This window comes from Mytilus edulis, chromosome 14, assembly GCF_963676685.1.
Source record: "Mytilus edulis chromosome 14, xbMytEdul2.2, whole genome shotgun sequence".
Lineage (NCBI taxonomy): Eukaryota > Metazoa > Mollusca > Bivalvia > Mytilida > Mytilidae > Mytilus > Mytilus edulis.
In genome coordinates, this window is record NC_092357.1 from 21,661,545 (window position 1) to 21,678,758 (window position 17,214).

Genomic DNA, 17,214 nt, shown 5'->3' on the forward strand with positions numbered 1-17,214 from the left:
GTAGGAGATTTATCGTTTTCAATTTCCGTCGAGATTCCAATGTCCTTAGCCTTGTTAAGAGATTTTTCAACGTCAATATCAGACACCAACTCACCAATTATATCTTTGGTAGGAGATTTATCGTTATCAAAATCCGTCAATATACCAATTCTTGTATCCTTGTTATGAGATTCGTCAAAATCAATATCGGACACCAACGCACCAATTACATCTTTGGTAGGAGATTTACCGATATCAATTTCTGTCGAAATACCGATTCCTTTATCCTTGTTCAGAGATTTTTCGGTATCAAAATCAGACACTAATTCAGAATTAATACCCTCGTCATTCGATTCTTTTTCCTTGGTTTTGTACGATTGGCGAGAATCTTCATCCTTGATTTCATTTTCTTGAATTAAGCTTGATTCTTTTCCATTTTGAATATCTTCGATGTGGTTGATAGTTTTTAGGTCGCCAATCTTGCTAGGTTTCTCTCCAAATTTGCATAAGAAAAAAATCTCATCATCTATATCTTGATACGATAGAGCATCCAAGTTTGTCTCGGAAAGGCTATAATCGTCACCACTTTCATACATGGACCAGCTTTCTGCCGACTGCAAAGAAAGTGTGTTACTCCTAGTTTCATCTAACATAGGTTTCTTTAAATGTAAATTCGGACGAATCTCTGCTAAGATCTGTTGCTCTTCTTCGTCTGAATGAAACAAATGCTCTCCGTCATTGCTTCCATTGTCATTGGCCAAATCAACAATATCTTCTCCTGTGTTTTCGTCTGATTTAACGAACGTTATGTCCTTCGGTTTTTCGAAAGTCTTTTCCTCTAGAGTTGTTTTTTCGATGTCTCTACTACCTGTCTCTCGTAAGAGGTCAAGTTTTTCATACCCTGCAGCATTGATTTTATCATCACAACTCAAGTTTTCGGCAGTCTGGTTGTCTACCATTTCATCTTTTCCAGCAGATTCACACATTTCATCTTTTCCAGCAGATTCACTAATTTCATCTTTTTCAGCAGAATCACACATTTCATCTTTTCCGATGCTGTCATGAATACCATTCCTGGCAAATTTACCGTCATCTGTTTTGTCTACATTCTGGTACGGAAAAGCATCAAAATTTGACTCTGAGAGTGTACAGTCATGACCACTGTCATAAACTGACCAACTTTCAGCCGAAAACGCGTTACTTGTGGAATCATCAAACAATTGCTTTTTCATGTGTAAGTTTGGACGAATTTCTTCCAGGATTCTGTGTTCTTCTTCGTCGGAATGAAAATTTTCCTCTCCATCATCCTCGCTGTTACTGTTTTCTGCTTCGAATTGAGGGTTCTTTTCTTCAATTGCATTTGGCTTTTGTTTTAATTGATGATTTGTAATACCATCTATTAACCTGTCGTTAATATCGCTGGTTTTGGGATTTTGTACAAAGTTTTCAACCTCATTTTCATTCTCACATATTTGGATAGGTTTGCAGTCAGTGCCTTCTTTATCGTCAACACCTTGATATCTACTTTTGTCAATGTAGTTTGAAGGCTGGTCGATATCCGATGTGATACTATTTTGATCTTCCTTTTTCGAAGTACTTGAAGAAGTTTTGTTGTCGAAAGGGTCAACATTTCTACCAGATGGAGATACTTTATCATTGGGAATATTTTTCGTTGATTCAAGCTCTTGATCATTTATTTCACGTCTTGTACATCTATCATCAAAAGGATCATCACAAGAGGGACTCTTTTTTGCACGTTTTTTATTATGTTGGTCTGAATATTTTCGAGATGACCTTCGTTTGTCTCCCATATGATCTACATCTTCATCTGATGATGGAGGAGAATAATCATCGTCTGCGATTCCGCTATCTCCTGTTAACCTCCTCGCGCGGTTGAATTCGTCATCTGCTTTAAGAAAACTTGCAAGCTCCTCCACAGTATCTTCCAGTCCGACTTGAAGATCTTCATCGTCACTCACTTCATCGATAGATATTGTTACCTTACTTCCTTTGTTTTCATTTTGCTGTTTAATGGAACTACTCGACGAAAAATGACCGCTATCTGTTTCAGCTAAATCTACGTCTTGTGCTTTTCCACTGTCAGCGATAGCTTTTCCGTCTAAATTATCGGTTTCAAGCATGGTGTCATTATTAGTAATATTATTAACTGACATATCAATCTTATTCTGGTCAGAACCAGGAAAGGAGATATTTCTCTTTCCATCTTCGACCGTAGCACTTCCAGTAGAAAGAACCTTCATAGATATCTGGCGGATACCGTTTGCCGATAAAGAGCGATCAATTTGATCTATGCTAAGAAAATCATCCAAGTTTTCTGTTTTATCCAAGTTAGCTAGAACCAATGGTCTTTTGTTGCTATCTTTTCTGGAACCAGATTGATCGAAGGTCATTCTGTGGACTGTCAGTGTGTCATCAGTCTTGTCAGTATCTGTACCTACAAATAAGTGAATGCGTCAATTAAATGTTTTATTGTCTTCAAGAGTCATTTAACCTTGACTTTTATTTTTATTTTACAGTCGGCATTCTTGTGTTTAAGTATATAAATTCTTCAAAGTATAATGATGTACACGTGAGTAGTATAATATCTGTGATTTTTTTTTTAAATAATTGTTTTTTTGGAGCAGGGAAAATGTTGTAAATGGTAATCAGCTCAATTATTTGTAAGCATGTTGTACTTTAAAGGTTAATAAAAAAAAATGCATCGATGTTAAATATAATTTTGTACAATTTGCAAATTTCGTAATGTAATTATATTACCAGTTCTCAGAAAAAGGAAAAATGCTTTCCTCACAAGCCATGTGTATTATTCTTCTTTATAAAAAAATATTAATTTCCAGTCGGTTGGGCCCAAAATGTTTCTCAATCAATAGTTAAATTTATTTTCAGGCGTCGTGCTGTCTTGTCATAGTAACCTTAAATTAAGACAACAGTAGTAAACCGGTGTTCAAAAGTCATAAATCGATTAAGGACAAACAAATCCGTGTAACAAACCAAACCAAAAGGGAAACACAGCAACTATAGGAAATCAAAGGAACAACAGGAACACAGAAGTGCAACAAAAACATAAACCAACATACATAGAAACGAATTCCGATCAAATTATATTTTCAAATTGAAATTCTTTTGGTTTAAAATGGCATATCATTAAAAAGGGAAATATATTCATATATATTTAAATTTCATGAGCAGTTTTTTACCGGCATGTACTGATTCACCACCAATTAAGTTTCCAGAGTGAACTAGACACAACAATTGTTATGGGCATGCACTGAAATTGATACTCTCAAGTTGCGTAAAACTGACAAATACTGTATAGATATAGAACAAGATATATCTTGTAGGCCAGTTATCAGGAAAAGTTCGTTAAATGATTATAAGTCGATAAAGAATTTCTTAAAAAAGATTGTATGAGTCACATAAAGTATCATCTTTGAAATCATCTGATTGATGCTGGTAACCCTGATATATAAGTGTAGATTTTAACTTGATTTAACTTGATATATTACTATGCTGTTTAATTTTTGCTAGCATTAAAGTTTTAGTTTTTAAATAAATTACTATGCAGTTTAATTTTAGCTCACATTAAAGTTTCATTTTTAGATGAAGAGTCGAATCAAATTTAGACACATGGTGTGATCAATCTTAATATATACAGAATATAGATTGATAGATTAGTGTATTACTCCTAGTTCTATTGTGCTATTTTGTGATGGTCAGTTTTTTTATTTCTGGGGAAAGTTGGATTGTCCTTTGAAAACAACTGACCTTCTGTAGCAAAACTGACAATCCTAGTCAATGAAGATTGAATCGAGCTACAGAAGATAGAATTAAACTGTTTACAATCCAGGAGAATGTGATAAGAATTAAAGCAGGACAAATGATATTTATTAGAATACGGTTATTTTGTTTAAGCTATCAACACTGTACAGCAAATAACTATTAAACACACAATTTATGAATTACTCAATTTCCATGTGTTTTGATTGTAATAAATATTGCTTTTTAGATTGAATATGACGTTGTTCGACTAGATGGGTGGTATACTTAAGTTTCCCAACCTTACAGATTATTAAGTTTATTAAATATCCGTATTGGTATTGTTGTTATTATAAAAGAGCTGGGCAATATTGACTACAAATATACCATAAATATTAAAATAGATTAAAACTATTAGTTACGACAACTCAAGGGCATAAGGATGAACAACGATCTCCAAACACAACACTGAAAACCAAAAATTGGGTGAAATAAACTCTGTTTTCCACTGACCATTTGAATAAGTGTACATTGTGCTGGATTTATTTTTATTCGTAAAAGTGGGAAAACGAAGTGAAGATTGAACGATTTTGAATACATCTTTTAGAATAATTTAATTCTTGCACAGGTTTAATACATCAGATTTCCTCTAAGACTTCTTTATCAGTTCCAAATCATTTACTCTGTCTATTTGTGTGTTATAAATGGAACACTAACGTTTGATTTTATCTATATTGAATGTTCATATATTTAGACATGTCTTTGTCTCCTGTGTTTTGATGCTGAGTTTTATTTTCGTAAAAATTAAAGGCGGCGTAAAAAGGCGGAGAAAGACAAACAAAATCATAGCAAGAAGAGCAAAGAAAAACAGACGATCATCAAAACACTGCACAGAAAAAAAACCTCATTGAATATCGAAGAACACGAACGACACCAAAATTCCAAGATGAGGGTCCCTATCATCCAAGTAATCACATAATCACAATTTGTTGCCAATATACTCACATAATTATTTTCTTTTTTTTAAACAAGATAATCAAATAAACAAGATTACAGTCCTAGATTATCATATAATCCTGAAATATTTGGTCTTGTAAACAAATAATCACTATAAAAACGGCCAAGTTATAACATAATAAAAAAACCCATCAAAGGCTCGATGGTAAACTCACCTATCACGGAAAGGTAATTTGTCCCTGTCACTAATCTTTGTCATTATCACCATTGATCTTGTTAATAGAACATTCAAAACCACTTTATTTTTTTTATTGACATACACGATTAAAATATTTACCCTTGACCTTTAGAAGGGCAGTTGTGGAAGCCCATCCTTCTGAGTTCACTGCCAAACATTGGTAGCTACCGACGTCAGCATATGTCACGTTTTCTATTTCCATGGTAACATAACCATCGACAGAAAATTCAAATTTATATCGATCACTTTTTGTTATGTTCATGTCATCTTTCAACCACGTGATTCGAGGTGTTGGATAACCTATGACCCTGCATTCAAACCGTTTGCTGCTCCCGAAGGAAGCAAGGGTATCTTCAGGCATGGTCCCTTTTCTAAAAATAGAACGCATACTTCATTTATTACTGGATACATTCAAATATATTTTTGGTATTGCATTAATGTGTAGAACTATTTGTTTTCGCCTCAGCTGTTAATTTCAAAATAGAGTCTAAATATATTGGTTGATTTCTGGATGCTTAACGTCCAGTGTCAAATATTCAGGACGATGACAATATATACAATAGGAAAGTAATGTAATGAGGGTCGAGCAGGATGAAGGTTCGGAAATTTGGAATGCTACTGTGAAATGAGGGTACATTGAAAATGGACAAAAATTTAGCCTTGCAACAGGTCACATAAGAACCCTAGGCTCAAAGAGTTGTCTCTAAGGTAAACGTGTCACTCTGTCTACACGAGGCACATTTAACGTTTAAAGAAGCATTGAATACTTAAATGAATATTAAAAATGACGGATATAATAACTATAGAAAAAAATTCTGGATTATGCAGTGGTTTTGATTCATGACCATGTATTTATCTCTAATGGGTCTCACTTGGTGTCAATCTTTCACAAATTCTGTACTAAGTCAGGAATATGAGAGTTGTTATCCACTCGTTTGATGTGTTTGAGCTTTTGATTTTGCCATTTGATTAGGGACTTTCCGTTTTGAATATTATTGTGATTTTACTTTTTAACATAAATGGATATCGTATGTGCATTTGCAAAATAGAACCATGTCGGGGCCTTTTATAAATTGCTATGGGTGTGTGTTTTTCTCTCATTGTTAATTGAAAGCAATTATGATACATCTTATTGTTTTACAAAAAGGTCTCGACTCATATGTGACAGAAATCTATTATACCACAATATATATATCAATATAATTATTTATGTGACTGTATCTTGCATTAACGTGTAGGATCCTTTACAATATATAATTCAGCTGATCTGTAACAATACCATCTTCATGCCTTATATATCATGTACTGCATTACGACGCTAGATTAAAACTGACGAGGAAAGGTAACACCCGGTCACCGAAAGCCTTATTTTTGTGAATCTAAGGTGGTCGAGTGGTCTAGCGCGTCGGATACCATGCAGGCGATTTGGTGTAATGATATCTCAGTAGCATGAGGTCGAATCCCACGGTGGGAAGAATAAAAAAAATTGCTGGTGATACAATGGATAAATCTGTTGTAGATCTAGAGTTGTCACTGGTTCAGACGTACTTATAAATATAATTACTTCTGTGACTGTATCTTGCATTAATTTGTAGGATCCTTTACAATAGATAATTCAGCTGATCTGTAACAATACCATCTTCATGCCTTATATATCAGGTACTGTATTACGATGCTAGATTAAAACTGACGAGTTAATGTAACACCCGGCCACCGAAAGCTTTATTTTTTGTGAAGCTAAAGTGGTCGAGTGGTCTAGCGCGTCGGATAAAGTGCAGGCGATTTGGTGTCACGATATCTCAGAAGCATGAGTTCGAATCCCGCCGAGGGAAGAACAAAACATTTGCAAAAGCAAATTTACAGATCTAACATTGTTGGGCTGATGTTAAGACGAGTTGTATATGATGATTATAATATGTGTTCAAATAAGTTTCAATTGGAAAAAACATAGAAGAAACGAAAGAGTGCAACCAATAGCCCAAATACCAAAATCGATTGAAGTCAGGCAACTCCATGACCAAAAATAAAAGACACCGAAAAGACAAACAACTGTATACAAAACCCCACACACAATTTTGCCGCTCTGCTTGGGAGAGAACTCATGTGCGATAAATTAACCAAGGTATGATTTATTGAGAGTTATCCAACTTGTCAGAATCGTTCTAAATTTGCGAAAAATTAGAGATAAAAGTGTGAATAATTCATTTTCTACGTTGTTGATTATATATATCACATACACCGACAGCCATCAATCAACGTATTAATCTTAGCCGTTAATATTTTGATATTATTAGCATAGGTTATAAAATAGACGACCGCTTTCAAGTGTATATATAACCAATTGAACAAATCATTTAGGTATCTCAATATGTTGAGTTCGAAACACTTTTCTTGATGATCGATAAGGGTGGTTTTAACGACCTTGACTAAAGCTACCCATGAGGGTATAGCACGATGAGCAAAAAATAAATAAAAAACATGGAATTAGATTAGGTAATCGTTAAACAAAAATTAGTAAATGATTTGACAAAGGGGATGTCTTGTATACTTTAGTGCGACTGCAGCCCTACACAAATGCAAAAATTATCAATATAAATGCTGATTTGAACACTAGACAAATACAGGATCATTATCGACCCGATTCGAAACAAACATTGGTAGAAAAGGGTAAAGGTACAGTCGTGAATAGTTCAAACAAGACATAAAATTGAGAATGGAAATGGGAAATATGTCATAGAGACAACAACCTGATCAAAGAGTAGAAAACAGCCGAAGGATACAAATTGGTCTTCAACAACTGCTTAAATATCACGATTGAATTTAAGTTGAAAGTGAATTATGAAGGGTACATGTATATAGTTTTAAATAAAATTATTATTATTAGTGATCTATGTAAATGAGGTCAAGGTCAGATAAACCCAAGCATACATGTTCACCTAACAATATAACCATACATCAAATATAGTTAATCTAATGATTATGGTATAGTACACGAGAAACGGACATAATCATAAAAAAGAAGATTAACAAATGAACCATGAAAATGAGGTCAAGGTCGAATGAACCATGCCAGAAGCCATGTACTCCATGCCATTATTTCATACACCAAATAAATTCTACCAATTACTTACAGTATATGAAAAACCTACATTACCATAAAAAAATTACTTTGACAAATAAACAGTGACAATCAGGTCACGACAAATGAATCCTACCAGGCAAATATGAAATATGTCACACAAATATAAGTGAGCTATTGCAAATAGTTTGTGATCAACAGAAAAAATTAAAATCAACATTGATCAATGAAACATATTAAAGTCATAAGAAACCTCAAATCAAAAAAAAATAATGCATATGATTTTTATAACTCAATGGATAGTTTTCATTATAAAACTTATGTACATATACTTTTTTCTGAAGAAAATTCTTTAATTTATTCATATTTAGAAGAAGTTTACTTTATTTGAATAGCTTCCTTCCAGCAAGCTATTCCCCCGACATATTTTCCGTATGCAAGGTGACCTCAGTGTGGCCCATCTCGTAAAAATCCGGTGACCACAATACGCATGGATGTCCTTAAAATAAACTATTATCTGAATTTACATGTTAAACACGTGCTCAATTTCCATGCTTTTTTGTTTATTTTTCGTCAATTGTTGACAAACAGGTGACAATCGTTAAACTTCGGCTTCAAAACACGAACTTTAATTACCTGCCATATTTTCACAACAACACTGACCGATTGAGAAAAAAAATTGACAATTATACGAAATTTACACGAAAAAAATGATAAATTCGAGCACAGAAGACGAAGTTTAGGATGTTTGTATGCATTAGTTCAAGAATTGGAAGAACATTATTTTTCACCGGTCACTCGTTTCTTATGACTTTAATGAGGACAAGGTCAGATGGATGCATTCAGACGACATATACGTATTACAATTATCTTTTTACACAAAATATAGTTGACCTATTGTATGATATTTGACAAATGAACCAAATAAAAAAAACATTGATCAATGAACCATGAAATGAAGGTCAAGGTCAAATAAAACCTGCCAGTGAGACATGTCTACGTAACACTAATTCCATACACAAAATATAGTCGACCTGTTGCTTATAGTATCTTTAAGCTTCTAATAGACCAAGGCTCACTGTTTATATGTCAACAATGACGAAAACCTATACCGTGTATTCGGTTATGAAAGACAACGGTATGACAGAATGTCAAACAAATTAATTCAAACAAAAAAACAACAACAATGACCTGATTTATGACAAAACAATAAACGAAAAACAGATACACAGAATCACAGGTCCCTGACATGGGATAAAACATACAGATTCTGCGCGTGGTGACGCTAAACATTTTAGTGAGAGCTTTATCAGTATACAGATGTGGATCAGGAATCCAGGCCTCACTGTGACTTTGTTAGATGACTGAAGAACGGCGACCAAGGTCAGGGAAATATTATACTTTTGCATAGCCAGGGCCTGTGTGCCTGTGCTGATTTTGTGTCATTGATGAAAACCCTCTATCCTTTCTTTTCTAGATATAGTGTACATGTATCTACTGTGAAGGACACAACTTCAGTGCAGTCGTTTTCTTTGCCGTTTCGGAAATGTCGAAAATACATGAATCATCCAGCTTACTATAAAAAGTATTTATTGATGAACGATCAATTCCACATAAGTAATCAATCAAAACACATGAATGATTTCTGGTAAACATTTTTGAATAGAGTGGAAAAACGGACAGATTTTGGTATATATATTTATGTTATTAACGTCTTTATGTATTATGCGTGGGAGGTTTATCATACGCACTTTCTGTGTCTATGGATTTTTGTTTGATTTATACCAGGTTTGCCCATGCTAACTCTGCGATTTACACTTTGTTAGACCGGTGACGATACAGTAACTGTATATTTTATGGCTTAAGATTTTTGTCTGTCTTTTCTGTTGTTTGATTGCCGTCTTATTGAAGTACGTGTATACCCCAAATATCTTTTAGTTCATTTGGGAAAACTGTTAATTAGTGTGTGCCTAATGTTCAGTGGCAAATAGTTCATGCGTATTCAGGACAACAAAAGAAAACAATAAATCAAATTAAAGAAGCTATGCATAGTTGGTCGGCTTGGTTTGTGAAGTTGGATGACGAAACATTTGAACCGCCAGTGAGAAGGTTACTGCATTGTCAACCCCCCCCCCCCCAAAAAAAAATATAAAAAAATAAAGGGGAAGCCTTTTGCAGCATGCATAGGGCATTTTTACTCATATTTTTTTCATTCGTCCCGCTTGTGATATCTAACGTATTATAATGCACTAATGCATGGAAAACACATACAAATAATAGATCCATGTATGTATTTCCTTTTGGAAAATAATTACCAGTAACATATGTCTCTCTCTTTCTCATGTTCCTTTCTTTCCTCCTTATTTTTTTTTTATACATGCGGTAAGATGAGAATGATGAATAGCAACAAAAAAAGTAAAAAAACAAAAAAACGTTTATTTACATAAACCGATAGAATCAACATAAAACAGATAATCTGAAGTCGATACAGTGTAAGATGGAGATAAGAAGTCCGAAAATAGATAGGAAATCTTTTTGGAAGATCTTTACACTATCAAAAATCAAAATCTAGTACTTTGGGGTTTTTGTATACAATTTTCTGCAAAACGCTTACTATTTCTACAAGTTTTAATCTGTCTTGTGTACATTTGTAAATTTTACTTTTGAATCATGCACGTGTTTTCTGCATATCATTCAATAATTTGATTAATAATATACAGTCAGCCTCATGGTAATTTTTTTTTATAGATGCAAACTATCAAAGCGAAATATTTTTTTTTTCACAAATGTTTAAATAAGCTTACGTACGCTAACCCAGCTTTCCTTATTTCAGGACAAAAACAAACAAAAAAAGAAAAAAAAAACAAAAAAAAACACAACAACAATCAAATAAACAGAACAAAAAAAAAAGCTAACTTTTACACTCAATCATCGGGTTAAACATGTGCGCAGTTAATTAATTGTGTGTTTTTTGTTCATTTTCACCATCAGTTAGAATTTACAATACATGTACATACATTTCCACTTTATCGAAAACAAAAGCAATCTATTGACTTCAAATTAAAGAGCACATGATATCGATCATCAAGATCAGATGTTTGGAATTATACCTTATCTCTATGATAAGAAATCATGATTGTTTGCAAACAGAAACATCCACAAGAGATCCAAATCAATCTATATGTAGTAAAATACAAAATAGTAATATGAATCAAAATACGTAGCTTTCTCGGTAAATTGGTGCAAAACAAGTTTGAAAGCGTCAGAAAAATGCCAATAATCGCTAATTAATTTGATTATTCAATGAAAGATCTTTGATTCGAATACCTATCTGTTATATTAGCTTGATCGTTATTTCTAATTGAAGTTCCTCCTTTCACTTTTATAGATACACCTGTTATTTGTGTTGTTGGATGAGGGACTGATTGGGAGGGTATTTCAATTTTTAAATACTATAATTTGTCAATCCAATTTTGTCTGTTCTTTTCAAGTTTTGCATTTTTTTCTCATGTTCTCTATATTTGACACCCCCATTTTTACCTATTATTTATATTTTAGCACGCCATTATTTTCTTTTTACTCTATTTCTAAGCCTTTTTTCACTATTCTTTATCCCCTCTTTTTCTGTAGTATTTGCCTATTAATCTCTATTCTATCAGGGGCGGATCCATCCATTTTAAAAGGGGGTTTCCAGCCCAGGACAAAGGGGGGTTCAAACTATATGTCCCCATTCAAATGCATTGATCGTAAAAAAAAAGGGGGGGGGTCCGGGGGTCCCCCTGGATCCTCCACTGTTCTATGGACCTCATCCAGACCCCTTTTTCTGTACGTACCAGTCTGTTGTATAGGTTACCACCGGCCAACACTACAAGAATATTAATAACATGGAGAAAGAACATAGTGAATGTGTCAACGCGACAACAACCCGACCATAGAGCAGACAACAGCCAAAGACCACCAATAGGTCTTCAATGAAGCGAGAAACTCCCGTACTCGGAGGCGTCATTCAGCTGGTCCCTAAACAAATATGTATACTAGTTCAGCGATAATGGACTGGAGCGGGCCCCCTCTTAGGTAAGTCAGTGGGCCCCCACTTATGAAAATTTCTGGATCCGCCACTGGATTTTATCTGTCCTTGTACACTACCGCCTGACAAAATAGAAAACTGATAGACAAAAGAATTTAAGACAGACAAATCATCATGCATGTGTTTGAGTGGATTACTGCATTGTAGTTATATAGTCATGAAAGAACTCGAACGATACTGTCAAAAAATTGCAATCCTAAGCGACATGAAAAACAAGACCGATACAAATATAAATAAATACCACGGTTTTATATTAATAAAAAAAGAAATAATACACATGTGTGTAAATAACTCAAATAATACGCCTTAATTTCATGCTTATTGAAAATATCAAATCCAGGTTTGAATGTATATACAACACAAGGTATAGTGGTAAATAAAATGTTACACATATTTTAACCATAACAATTTTCCGTACATGTTCAAGAGAATCTCAATAGGACATTTGAGCGAAAAAGAAAAAAGCACATAGGGTCATTTGAGCGCCGACTTCATAGGACATTTGAGCGCCGGGATATTAACCTTACCTGAGTTTTCAGACAGGACATTTGAGCGAAATTTTCCCTGATAATTTTACACGAAGTAATTCGACCGGTTCTGGCTGGTTTATGTAAGTGAAATCCTAAGTTGATCTCTATTTACCAATCAATTCTACTATAATTCATTGGCTATGCAAATTTTCTTTGTTCTAAAATTCTTATATATATATCTATTAAGTGAAATGTCCCTTGGCACTTGAAATCTTAATACTAATAATACATGTACGTGTTAAAATGGATATTATTTTGACCGAGACTAATAAGGGAAAAAGAAGCCTTGTTTGTGACAGTTTCCGATATAGAGTGGACAAAACACTAAAAGGAGAAGAAATATCCTGGAGATGTACAGTAAGTACCTTTTTTTACAAATTTAATGTTAATGTAAACTACTTGTTCGTCTGTTACGCTTCAACTTCCATAACTTCTTTTAATTTTGATTTATATCTATATCATTATATGTCTATCTTATACCTCCTTTAGATTAATTTTTTAACACATTTGAATATAAGCTACCACATATAGGGTTAGGTTGATTTTCTAGGCACTTTACAATATTCATACAATACACTGTAAAAATTGTGCTTAGAGCCTAAACATGTTTAGGAAAATGTTTAGAAGCTAAACACATAAATGTCTGTGGTGTTCCCATTCTAAACATGTTATGAATTTCATTTCATTTCATTTCATACTACATCTTATTTTTATGTCTTGCAATAGCAAATGAAAAAGCATTTAAACACTTCAATTGTATTTGTCCTTTCAATATTTTTCAGGCAAAAGGTTGCAAAGCAAGACTGAGGACGGATTGTACCGGAACCGTTATAATTCAACAGAAAAATACTCATAACCATGATACCAGTGATCGTGACAATGAACGTCACTTGCTGCGGGTACGATCAAAAAGAAAAGCGGATGATGTTATGTCCCTCTTGTATTCTGCTTACTTCCTGGAAAGTCTGAAGAAATTTACGTGAATTGCTTTTCCTCAATTGTCAAGCTATGTTCCGATCAAGGTCACACACTTCAACCGAAAGCAGTACACGTCGATTTTGAAGAACGGGTAATGAAAGTTATGAAGGATTTTTTCCCGTCTATAGAGATCAAATGCTGTAGGTTTCACTTAGGCCAAGCCTGGTGGCGAAAAATCCAGAAAGTTGGACTTAGTCAACAATACAAAGAGCTTGATTCAGACATTAGTAAATGGCTTAAAGGGATTTTTGGGATAGCCTTTTTAGCTCCAGACGAAGTAGCCGACTGTTTCGTAGAAGATTTTATGGCCGTTGTACCTAACGACAAGCCTTGTATAGAATTTGCAGATTACCTGACTGATACTTATATAACAGATGAATCGTTATTTCCCCCTCATCTCTGGGCCGAAGTTCCATCCTCGTTAAAACGTACTAACAATGGGCCCGAATCATTTCATGCCCATTATAACGAGCAGTTCTATCACAGTCATCCATCAATTTATATTTTCCTTGACACTATTATCAAATTGCAATCTGTGACTTACATAAAAATTCGGAGTTTGAACATTGATGCACCGCAGAGCCGAACAGAAAAGGAGAAGGAACAGAATCTCCGGGATTTGCATTCGAAATACTGCCAGCAGGAAATTACGAGGGATTTTTATGTCAGAAGCCTGGGATATAAGTTCCAAGCCCGAACAGACTTGTAAATAATGCCGTTGCCGAGTTTTATGTTTTATGACAGTGCTTTGTTTTTAGTGCTTTGTTTACAATTAAAAGATGTTTTAATCTTTTTGTTGGTAAACTCCTGTTTTATGACTGTGCTTTGTTTTTAGTGCTTTGTTTTTTACAATTAAAATATGTTTTAATCTTTTTGTTGGTAAACTCCTCATTTAATGAACTATATTCGTAAGAAAATGTGGTATGATTGCCAATAAGACAATTCTCTATCCAAGACTTGTTTTCGCTCAAATGTCCTACGCTTATTCTTATTTTTGCTCAAATGTCCTAAAATTTAGGCGCTCAAATGTCCTATACTTTGGCGCTCAAACGTCCTTTTTTTTCGCTCAAATGTCCTGTCAATGCGCTCAAATGTCCATTGCTGTAAAATCTCTAATTTGGCATTAGAATTAGAAAGATCATATCATAAGGAACATGTTTCAAGTTGATTGGACTTCAACTTCATCAAAAACTACCTCGACCAAAAACTTTAACCTGAAGCGGGACAGACGGATGAACGAACGAACAGACGGACGGACGAACGGACGCACAGACTAACATAATGCTCATAAATGGGGCATAAAAAATAGAATAAAGGACAAAAAGTAACGCATAGAGAAAATATGCCAAACAAATAAAGAATAGAGAATAATAGGGGGCTTCATCTAGATTATCATTTAGCTAAAGGGTCTAACGGTTGTTATAGCTTGAACAGTACATGGGGCTCCATCTAGATTCTCATTTAGCTAAAGGGTCTAACGGTTGTTATAGCTTGAACAGTACATGGGGCTCCATCTAGATTCTCATTTAGCTAAAGGGTCTAACGGTTGTTATAGCTTGAACAGTACATGGGGCTCCATCTAGATTCTCATTTAGCTAAAGGGTCTTACGGTTGTTATAGCTTGAACAGTACATGGGGCTCCATCTAGATTATCATTTAGCTAAAGGGTCTAACGGTTGTTATAGCTTGAACAGTACATGGGGCTCGATCTAGATTATCATTTAGCTAAAGGATCTAACGGTTGTTATAGCTTGAACAGTACATGGGGCTCCATCTAGATTCTCATTTAGCTAAAGGGTCTAACGGTTGTTATAGCTTGAACAGTACATGGGGCTCCATCTAGATTCTCATTTAGCTAAAGGGTCTAACGGTTGTTATAGCTTGAACAGTACATGGGGCTCCATCTAGATTCTCATTTAGCTAAAGGGTCTAACGGTTGTTATAGCTTGAACAGTACATGGGGCTCCATCTAGATTCTCATTTAGCTAAAGGGTCTAACGGTTGTTATAGCTTGAACAGTACATGGGGCTCCATCTAGATTCTCATTTAGCTAAAGGGTCTAACGGTTGTTATAGCTTGAACAGTACATGGGGCTCCATCTAGATTCTCATTTAGCTAAAGGGTCTAACGGTTGTTATAGCTTGAACAGTACATGGGGCTCCATCTAGATTCTCATTTAGCTAAAGGGTCTAACGGTTGTTATAGCTTGAACAGTACATGGGGCTCCATCTAGATTCTCATTTAGCTAAAGGGTCTAACGGTTGTTATAGCTTGAACAGTACATGGTGGTTATTTCTCTCAGATGCTGATACACCAGAAACTAAGACAAAACGAAACAAAACAAAACAAAACAAAACAAAACAGCGCCATGTTAACAATATATTATTATGATGTTAACTGACAAACACGCGTATCGTCAAAGTAGTTCTAAACAAATCAAAGTTTACCCGTTTGAAATATCTTTCCCATTTTACTATGCAGTATTTTTTAAGTTGTACGATCTTATTATTTAACTTTGCAATATTGATCATGTACTTAAATAATATAACGACTGATCTAGTACACTACTCCAATTGTATTATAATACATGTAGATTTGTACTATGAGTTTTTTTTTTTTTAAAGTACTTGATTTGATATATTGGTTGGTGTTTAATGCTTCTTTCAGCACGTTTGCGCAATTTCGTGGCGGTCATTTATAATTGATGGAGGAAGTCAGAGTGCCAGGAGATGAACCACTGACGTTCGGTAGAGAAACTGACAATCCTTGTCAATTAACATTTAAGTCGAGCACGCCTGCACGTGTGGGGTTCAGAACGGTAACAATAAAATAGATGAGCTATATATATATACTGGAACCACTCGGCCAGTGAGACCCCGTCTAAACAGAAAATTCTAGCAGGCTATTGATACAGTAGTTGAGATGAACTACTGGGATTTCTCGGGCACCGAGGACCGTCCCGTCCTGACAGGAAATTTTAATGTCAAATAACTAAAAATAAATAAGTAAATAAACAAAATAAATGAGTGAAGTAAATGTACTTACGTTCGTCGAAACTTTATCCAAAATTCATTATTCTGAAATTACATCCATCGGTAACGGCGTTGATGCTATTTACTCCTCATTAATGGATATTGAATGTTAATACAAATGTTGTGTTTATTCCAAATGTTTTGGTGTTTATGTTTTTCTGACATGAATCTTGACTTTTCGACCTTATTAATTTTCTCTGTAAGCAAAAGATAAAGATAGCAACGGAGTTGATGCAGCAATGAGAAATAGTTTGTTTTATCTACTTTTATACAAAGTTAAAATGTTATCATACAGATGATAAGGTATACTTAATGACGCAATAAGTATCTTTCTTTTATTTTACATAAAAATATAAAAATAACCATCTTTTCCTTGATTTTTGATGTTATAAGAATTCATTTAATTAGTTAATTCTTTTTGTATCATATCTTTTTGATACAAGTTCAGTCGCCATATTGCATGCACATAGTTACATTTTCAAGTAGTATAAAGGAAATCCAAAGATTGAAGTACAATAACGAAATCATTAGGTCATTTTACAACACATAAAGCGGAC

The 17,214-nt window shown here is 34.3% G+C and overlaps 1 protein-coding gene across 1 annotated transcript; it reads right to left on the minus strand.

Moving 5' to 3' along the window:
* Window positions 1-45: 45 nt before the first annotated feature.
* LOC139504041 (uncharacterized) lies at window positions 46-16,950 on the minus strand. Its single transcript, XM_071294098.1, has 4 exons — window positions 16,671-16,950; window positions 5,051-5,322; window positions 95-2,434; window positions 46-50 (listed from the first exon to the last, which is right to left on the minus strand). Exons 2-4 carry the CDS (start codon window positions 5,310-5,312, stop codon window positions 46-48), a joined length of 2,607 nt encoding a protein of 868 aa, XP_071150199.1. The 5' UTR covers window positions 5,313-5,322; window positions 16,671-16,950.
* Between the last annotated feature and the right edge of the window lie 264 nt (window positions 16,951-17,214).